The 9,339-nt window shown below is 31.3% G+C and overlaps 4 protein-coding genes across 4 annotated transcripts; all 4 read left to right on the top strand.

The window, feature by feature from the left end:
• Positions 1-646: 646 nt before the first annotated feature.
• Positions 647-2,116, top strand: TPS1 (alpha,alpha-trehalose-phosphate synthase (UDP-forming) TPS1; the record flags this gene model as incomplete). Its single annotated transcript, XM_004181324.1, has 1 exon — positions 647-2,116. One exon carries the CDS (start codon positions 647-649, stop codon positions 2,114-2,116), a length of 1,470 nt encoding a protein of 489 aa, XP_004181372.1.
• A 234-nt stretch (positions 2,117-2,350) lies between these two features.
• On the top strand, positions 2,351-3,619 carry PTC4 (type 2C protein phosphatase PTC4; the record flags this gene model as incomplete). Its single annotated transcript, XM_004181323.1, has 1 exon — positions 2,351-3,619. The coding sequence occupies one exon, from the start codon at positions 2,351-2,353 to the stop codon at positions 3,617-3,619; it is 1,269 nt and encodes a 422-aa protein (XP_004181371.1).
• Positions 3,620-4,150: 531 nt separating this feature from the next.
• On the top strand, positions 4,151-6,496 carry TFC1 (transcription factor TFIIIC subunit TFC1; the record flags this gene model as incomplete). The annotated part of the gene is made up of 1 exon (XM_004181322.1): positions 4,151-6,496. One exon carries the CDS (start codon positions 4,151-4,153, stop codon positions 6,494-6,496), a length of 2,346 nt encoding a protein of 781 aa, XP_004181370.1.
• A 599-nt stretch (positions 6,497-7,095) lies between these two features.
• TBLA0F03110 (uncharacterized protein) lies at positions 7,096-9,063 on the top strand (the record flags this gene model as incomplete). Its single annotated transcript, XM_004181321.1, has 1 exon — positions 7,096-9,063. The coding sequence occupies one exon, from the start codon at positions 7,096-7,098 to the stop codon at positions 9,061-9,063; it is 1,968 nt and encodes a 655-aa protein (XP_004181369.1).
• Between the last annotated feature and the right edge of the window lie 276 nt (positions 9,064-9,339).

Genomic DNA, 9,339 nt, shown 5'->3' with positions numbered 1-9,339 from the left:
AGAACAGATATTCACAGGGATGCAACTAGCAGCTGCTCAGTGTTATGTATAATTTCTAGTTAGCAACTTGTAGATGAGTATAAAATCGATCTCGTCTACAACAATTTACAACAATAAGAGCTTTCATGGCCAAGTTGGTAAGGCGCCACACTAGTAATGTGGAGAACATCAGTTCGACTCTGGTTGAAAGCAATTTTTTTATTTTTTCTACGCGAAAACTTCGTATCACGTGATCTTGTTCTTAACTTTAACGTCCCATAATAGTTTCTCTCCAATAAGAAACCTATTTCATTTTTTACTTTTAAAAGCTCGTTTTTGCCATACCTTTATTACTGACATCTAATTTAGTGGCACACTCTGCTAAAAAAAAATTCCTCCACCCCTTCAAGATGCACGAAGTTACTCCACGTGACCTCATCCCTGTGCGGCAGGGTAACCCTCTGGAGAAACACCCCACCTCAGTTTCTCCCCTTCAAAACCCCCCTAACGCGTCTATATAAGCCCGTGTATAGGCATTCTCGAGGTTTCTTTTTCCGCAGATCCTACCTTGATTCCTAATATTTTATTATTATTACCCTCTATATCATTAAATCCATTATATTAATATATTTATATATATATATATATATTACCTTCCACATTTATCATGACATCCTCAATTCCTACTCAACCATCACTGGTTTCAAACTCCCTAGGAAACATCATTGTTGTTTCCAATAGGTTACCCGTCACCATCAATAAAAATGAAAAGACTGGTAAATATGAATATAAAATGTCATCTGGTGGGTTAGTCACTGCTTTACAAGGGCTTAAAAAAACTTCCACTTTCCAATGGTTCGGTTGGCCAGGTCTAGAGATTCCAGATGATGAAAAAGATCAAGTCCGTCAAGATTTGCTAGAACAATTCAATGCAGTTCCAGTGTTTTTATCCGATGAAATTGCTGATCTTCATTATAATGGGTTTTCTAATTCCATTCTTTGGCCACTTTTCCACTATCACCCAGGTGAAATCAATTTCGATGAAAATGCTTGGTTAGCTTATAATGAAGCCAATAGAACTTTTGCTAAAGAAATTTTGAAACATACAAACGATAACGATTTAGTTTGGGTTCATGATTATCATTTGATGTTATTACCTCAATTGATTAGAAATGAATTGGAAAAAAAACATTTGAAAAATGTCAAATTAGGTTGGTTCTTACATACCCCATTCCCATCTTCAGAAATATATAGAATCTTACCAGTAAGACAAGAGATCCTTAGAGGTGTTCTAAGTTGTGATTTATTAGGTTTCCACACTTATGATTATGCAAGACATTTCTTATCCTCCGTTCAAAGAGTACTCAATGTAAATACTTTACCTAATGGTGTTGAATATCAAGGCAGATTCGTAAACATAGGTGCTTTCCCAATCGGTATAGATGTAGACAATTTCACACAGGGGTTAAAACAACCTCAAGTTATTGAAAGAATTAAACAATTACAAAAGACCTTTAATGGTTGTAAAATTATCGTTGGTGTAGATAGATTGGATTATATTAAGGGTGTCCCACAAAAATTGCATGCTATGGAAGTATTTTTAAATGAACATCCAGAATGGATCGGCAAAGTTGTTCTAGTACAACTGGCTGTCCCATCTAGAGGTGACGTCGAAGAATACCAATATCTAAGATCCGTAGTTAATGAATTGGTAGGTAGAATCAATGGTCAATTTGGAACTGTTGAATTCGTACCAATCCATTTCATGCATAAATCAATACCTTTCGAAGAATTGATCTCACTGTACGCTGCTAGTGATATTTGTTTAGTTTCAAGTACAAGAGATGGTATGAATTTAGTCTCTTACGAATATATCGCTTGTCAACAAGAGAAAAAGGGTTCTCTAATCTTATCTGAATTCACAGGTGCAGCTCAATCCCTAAATGGGGCCTTGATTGTAAATCCTTGGAATACCGATGATTTATCTGATGCAATTAATGAAGCTTTAACTTTACCAGAAGAAAAGAAGGTTGCAAATTGGGAAAAATTATACAAATACATCTCAAAATATACTTCCGGTTTCTGGGGTGAAAATTTCGTCCATGAGTTATATAACACTTCAACTAATCATAAATGATATACTTTATATATCTATATATATATATCTATATACAATTATAAATATTACAAACTTTATTAAACTATTCCCTTTTCGCTGTTGCCTTTCGGTTCGAGTTCGCCCTTCGCTTTCGACCCTATACGAATTCTAGTATTTTAATATAAAACTATCATTTCAAAAAAAAAAAAAAAAAATAAATTAAAAAGAAAAAAAAATACTATCTCTCAAATAACTAGAGCCCTTTCCCAGACCATGGGTCAACTATTATCCCATCCTTTAACGGAGAAAACGATCATTCAAGATAATGACCCTCATTCAAGATTCAATGTCACTACAGGTTCCATGCAAGGATATCGATTAACTCAAGAAGATTCTCATTTTGTTTATTCCTCTCCAAACACACATGTCACTCTCTATGATCCCTTCCATATGAAATATGTAACATATCCAATATCGATCTTTGCTGTTTGTGATGGTCATGGTGGTCCCGAATGTTCTACTTTCATAGCATCCAAACATGCAGATTCTTCTTCTCATAATACTTCTGCTAAAAATTCAGATTTACCACAACAAATCCCAAGTTTGGCACGTTGTATAATTTATTCTTTAGAAAATCATAAATATGGAGCTATAACTAATGGTCCTTCTATAACCAAATCAAATTCCAACAATTCCACAACAGAAACAAATAACCTCTCAGATTCAAATACATTACAGCCTTCAAGTAAAAGACAATTTGCCACAATTCAAGGTCTAGTGGCTCAATGTATTAAAGATGCTTTCCATTTACAAGATAAAGCATTCTATAGATATCATTCAAATAGTCAATGTGGTTCCACTGCCATTGTCTCCGTAATAATCGATCATACTCATTTATTTGTGGCAAATATTGGTGATTCTAGATGTATTTTATCCACTAAAAATAAAGGTATCAAACCATTATCATTTGATCACAAACCACAACATATAGGAGAATTATTACGTATTAATGATAATGGTGGTACTGTATCATTAGGAAGAGTAGGTGGTGTCCTAGCATTAAGTAGGGCGTTTGGTGATTTCCAATTTAAAAAAAATGTAGATCTTCATGTAAAGAGTTCTAAATTTAAAAATAATACAAGTAATACAGCTCAACCAATTCCAAAATTAGGTTTCCGTAATAATCAAAGAATTACTCCATATCAAGAAGCTCAAGTCTCTTGTGAACCAGATATTCTAACTCATGAAATTAATTATAACAAAGACGAGTTTTTAGTCCTGGCATGTGATGGGATTTGGGATGTTTATAATAACAAACAATTAATTCAATTCATAAAATATCATTTGACTATTGGGCTCAAGTTCGATTCCGTTATTACTAAATTATTAGATCATGGTATTTCAAAAGCGGATGCAAATACAGGTGTTGGTTTCGATAATATGACTTGCATGATAGTTACTTTAAATAAGAAAAATGAATCTATTAATGATTGGTATTCAAGAATAAAATCCAGATTAGAAAAAGAACGTGGAATTGTATGATATATCTGAAACACATATTGTAATTACCTTAAGCTTCCCCTCACTCCCCTTTCCCCAATTGCATATCAATTTAATTACATGTTAATTTAATTGTCATAATTTTTATTAGGAGCTTATATCTCCTCTCTATTCGCCTTTTCTTTTGTCTTTCTTTCACTTTTTTAATGACTGTCTTTCGTTGTTGCATTTATTATTATTATTATTATGATTATTATGACATCTTTTCCAATTTTAACTCACTCATATTAATTTTTTTTTTTAAAAATTTAACTTTACGAGTATATTTGTTTTACATAAGTATATATATAATATTTATAAATATTAATTTCAAATTAAAATAATTCAACTTTTATTTTTATTATTATTTTTTATCTAATGCAAATTTGGAAATTTTACCGCTTTCCGAATTTCTCTTTAATTTTACGTTTTAAAGATTCAATCTATTCAATTCATGTCTGAATATAGTAGTAAAAAAAGTTAATAATAGATAAATATTACTCGAAAACAAAACTGAAAACCAACAATTACGATATGTCCGATCAAATTGATCCCTCATTTATAATGGCTCTAATAGATACCCCATCAAATATTCCAGATGCCACGACCAATAATTTAAATTCAAACTTAGAAGAGAATTCGTCATCAACAAACAACAATACAGAAGGTACATCATCAACAAATTCATCAAAAGAGGAATTGGCAAACATTGATTCGAATTCCAGTTCAGCAAATGATGGTATTACCAAAAACCCACGTACAAAATCCTTATCAACAATCCAAATTGCTAGAGAATATACTTTAGATATCCCTCATATTCCGAGTATTGAATTCCCTTTAAACATTAAAAATAATAAAAAAAGTATAAGAACTGCAATTAATATGTGTGGTGGAATTGAAAAAATAAACTCTGTTTTAAATTCTCATCATCATTCAAATAATAATAAATCTAGTAATATCAATGATTCCAACTTAAATTCCAATTCACATAATAATAACTCAAATACAAACACAAATGAATTAGAATTGCATTTAAATAATAAATTTAAATTTTTTAATGAGCATCCAATCGTTGGTAAAAATGTTCCATTTAAAGATGATTCAATTTTAATAAAATTATCTGTACCAAAAGGTTCCATGGCAAAATATAATCATAATATTCCCGAAATGTTATCTAATTTAAGTGAAAATGAATATAAAATTTTACCAGTTGGTATTGTTGATAGATCTATAAAATTCAGAGAAATGTCAGATTTCCAATATAATCTTTCAAATTGTCCAACATCAAATGAATTTTTAAATAGTTTTGGTAATTTAAATTGGCAAAATTTTAAAACTTTAATTAATTCTGTACCAAATAATGATAAATACCCATTTGAAAATATTTCGAATTTACCAATTGATAACAGTAATAAAGGTGATATAAATTTACCAAGTTTTGACTATCAATTAGCTCCTCCACCTAAATTTTCCATGGTAAATTTCCCATTATTATATAATTATAAAGGAAACCCGCTAGCTACCAAGAAATCAAATGGTATTACAGAGGTTAAAGGTACATATATTAAAAATTATCAATTATTTGTTCATGCTTTAAATATGGAAACTCCTGTACCTTTTGAACCAAGTGAATATTTATTACAAGATTTTAATAAAGCTGAATTAACTGGTGTTTATCCAGGTACAAAGAAAGAATCTAATTTTTATCAAAATTTAAAGGAATGTTTAAAGGTTTTAGATGAATTATTTGAAAAAAGACCAATTTGGGTTAAACGACATATTGATGGTATTGTGCCAAAGGAAATTCATCATACTTTAAAGATTGCGCTTGCATTGGTATCATATCGATTTACCCTAGGGCCATGGAGAAATACATATATTAAATTCGGCATTGACCCAAGAACCTCATCAAAATATGCTCAATATCAAACTGAATATTTTAAAATTGAAAGAAAACTATTAAATATGAAAACAATTAAAAAAAATTTGCCAACCCCACCACCTTTAATTTTTGAGTCAAATCAAAAAGGTTATATAGATGATAGGTTTAAATTTAACGGTAAACAAATCCCATGGTACCTAATGTTACAAATTGATCTTTTATTAGATGAGGAAAACATTAACGAAATTTATTCAAATATTCAATTCTTGGATTCCTTTAATGAAATCACAGGGTGGTTTAATGAATTAGATTTGACAAAAATTAGAAGAATAGTTAAATATGAGTTAGGTTGTTTAGTTCAAGGAAACCATAATTTCAATCAATATAAATTAAAATACTTCAAAACAATGTTATATCCAAAGGAATCTATGATCAAGGAAGCTAAAGAAAGAGAAGAAAAACAAAAACAAGAAAGCGAAAGTATACAGAGAAATGAATCTGAAATGTTTGATGGTGAATTAAATAAAAGTAATTCTCTAGATAAAGATGGGGATTATCCAATGAATGATACAGATGAAGATATGGTTAATACACTTAAAACTATAGAAGAATCGAGGGAAACTGATTCAACTAATTCGGCTGACAAAAATGCTACTGATACGGTTGGTACTGAGACTACGTCAAGTACAAACTCTAAAGATTATGTTGATGCAGAAGATTATGATGAAGATAACGGTGTAGCTACCGGTGAGCCTGATGAAGAGGTACTTCAAGATGAGGAAGATGAGAACGATGATCAAATCAAAATTGATATTATTAATGCTCAACATGATGATGAGGATGAAGATGATACCAACGATGAAGAAGACTTTGATGTAAACAATGCTAATTTTCAAGATATAATTGACAGAATTTCCAAGTTGGACCCACAAGTTGCCATGCGCTTACATAACAACTTAAACGGCCTAATCAATGGACAGAATTTAGTTGATAGTTAACTTACCCATTATATACTTTTACAACCATTCTATAACACCCATTTACTCCCACAAAATTATATATTATTAATTCTCAACGTTACATGCTTAAAGATAAGAAAGTCCATGTATTGCTTATAGACCTGTATACTAGTTTTCTCTTCAGAATTTTTTTAAATAATTTGTGTCGTTCTCTACAAAACAATTTCTTAATACACTTGGTACACAGTGTCCGGATTTGGTGCGGCAGTAGGGGTGCTTTTTTTTTGAAAAGGGACTCATTGTACAGATCATTTTAAAAAAAAAATGTGGGGATTGATATTTTGAAAAGATAATAATCATCATGAGACAATTCATTATTTTTCAGATTTTACCCCAGTATATGTTTTGCTCTTTTGTTTTTTTCAGTGGGTTCTCCTTCGTATTTAACCATTAACAAATTGCAGCCTCTTAACATATTTAAAAGGGTTTCTTATCCCCCAACCACAGCATTATTCAAGGCTAGTGTAAATTATAAGCTAAAAACCAATCATAAGTCTATATTCTGTATTAAATATTATTCCACAGAAACTTCTAACAAAATCAACTCAACAAAAAAGAAATCCGTCAAAATTAAAGCCATGGATTCTGCACAAGTTTCTCAAACACGCCAAAACTACCAATTTAGTAGAGAACAAATGGAAGGCGTAATGAAAAGGAGATTTTTTTATGCCCCTTCATTTGAAATATATGGTGGAATTTCTGGACTTTACGACTATGGTCCTGCCGGGTGTGCCTTCCAAGCAAATGTTATTGATGAATGGAGAAAGCATTTTGTCTTGGAAGAAAATATGCTTGAAGTAGATTGTTCTATGTTAACTCCTCATACTGTATTAAAAACATCAGGACATGTTGATAAATTTTCAGACTGGATGTGTAAAGATTTGAAATCAGGAGAAATTTTTAGAGCTGATCACTTGATTGAGCAAGTATTACAAAATCGTTTGACTGAGCACAAAAGAATTTGTAATCAGCATGAACGTGATAATCCAAAATTATTAGAGGGTCAAAAAACTACAAAGGGAAAAAATGGATTATTATTCAAAGAGTTAACCGAAGAAGAGATTGAAGATTACGAAAATATTTTAGCAAGAATTGACGGGTTTTCTGGAGAAGATTTGGGTAATATAATGATTAAATATAATATTAGAAATCCTGTAACTTTTGAACCTCTACAACCTCCAACCGCTTTCAACTTAATGTTTGAAACTGCCATTGGTCCTTCGGGTCAGTTAAAAGGGTTTTTAAGACCAGAAACTGCTCAAGGCCAATTCTTAAATTTCAATAAATTGTTAGATTTCAATAGTGGGAAAGTACCTTTTGCATCAGCTTCTATTGGTAAATCTTTTAGAAATGAAATCTCACCAAGAGCAGGTCTTTTAAGAGTACGAGAGTTTTTAATGGCAGAAATTGAGCATTTCTTAGACCCATTGGATAAGACACATCCTAAATTTAAAACTGTAGCTGATCTTAAAGTTCCTTTATTACATCGTAGTGCACAAGAATCAGGTGAAACTACCCCAATTATTATGACTTTAGGTCAGGCTGTCAGAATGAAAATGATTGACAACGAGACTCTTGGTTATTTCATGGGTAGAATTTATCAATTTCTAATTAAGGTGGGAGCTGATCCAAAAAAATTAAGATTTCGTCAACATTTAGATACTGAGATGGCTCACTATGCTGCAGATTGTTGGGATACAGAATTAAAAACTTCTTATGGCTGGATCGAATGTGTCGGCTGTGCCGATCGTTCTGCTTACGACTTGACTGTTCATTCAAAGAAATCTAATGAAAAGATGGTTGTTAAGCAGATGTTGCCTAGTCCGGTTGAGATTACTAGATGGGAAATTGACATTAACAGAAAATTATTTGGTCCAAGATTCAGAAAAGATTCGAAGATAATTGAAACAGCTCTATTAAAGTCAACCCAGAAGGAGTTACAGAAATATGCATCTTCATTGTTGAAAGATGGTTCATTTGCTATTACAGTTCCTGGTTTTACAGAAGAATTTTCAATAGATTCAGAACTAGTTACCATTGAAAAAAAGAAAAAATTAGAGCATGTAAGAGAATATGTTCCAAATGTAATTGAACCCTCATTTGGCATAGGGCGTATTATATATTCTATTTTTGAGCATAGTTTTTGGGTAAGACCAGAGGATTCTGCAAGAGGTGTCTTATCCTTCCCACCACTGGTTGCTCCAACTAAAGTATTGATTGTTCCGTTATCTAATAATAAGGATTTGATTCCCATAACTACAAAGGTGTCTGAGGCCTTGAAATCTATAAAAATTCCATTTAAAATAGATGATTCTGGTGTCTCGATTGGTAAAAGATATGCTCGTAATGATGAGCTTGGTACCCCTTTTGGCATTACAATTGATTTTGACTCCTTAAAAGATGAATCTGTAACGTTGAGAGAAAGAGATTCTACAAAACAAATTCGTGGTTCAATTTCAGATATTATTCAATCGATTAAAGATATATCTTATAATAATATATCCTGGGAAGATAGTACTAAGAGCTTGAAAATCTTTCAATCTTGATTAGATATATATTCTTACATATAATGACATTTACTCTTTATAGTATTAAATAGAGTTATTAAAACTTAGAATAATCGCAACTCTTGATAGAAATTTTTTCTATTATCTTTTGTTAGGTGATTGTATTCTTACGGTGCGGTACACTAGGCGTTTCTATTTCCGGGGAATTGAAAATCACAGGGCTTAATTGTTAAGAACATTTATAAAAATTTCCATAATATCAACTACACTTCGATAAAATTATTGAAACTTTTATCCGATTATATTTAACTAATA

The sequence above is a fragment of the Henningerozyma blattae genome, chromosome 6 (assembly GCF_000315915.1).
Source record: "Henningerozyma blattae CBS 6284 chromosome 6, complete genome".
NCBI lineage: Eukaryota > Fungi > Ascomycota > Saccharomycetes > Saccharomycetales > Saccharomycetaceae > Henningerozyma > Henningerozyma blattae.
Note: the sequence above shows the minus strand (reverse complement) of the source record. Positions and strands in the feature narration are given on the sequence as shown.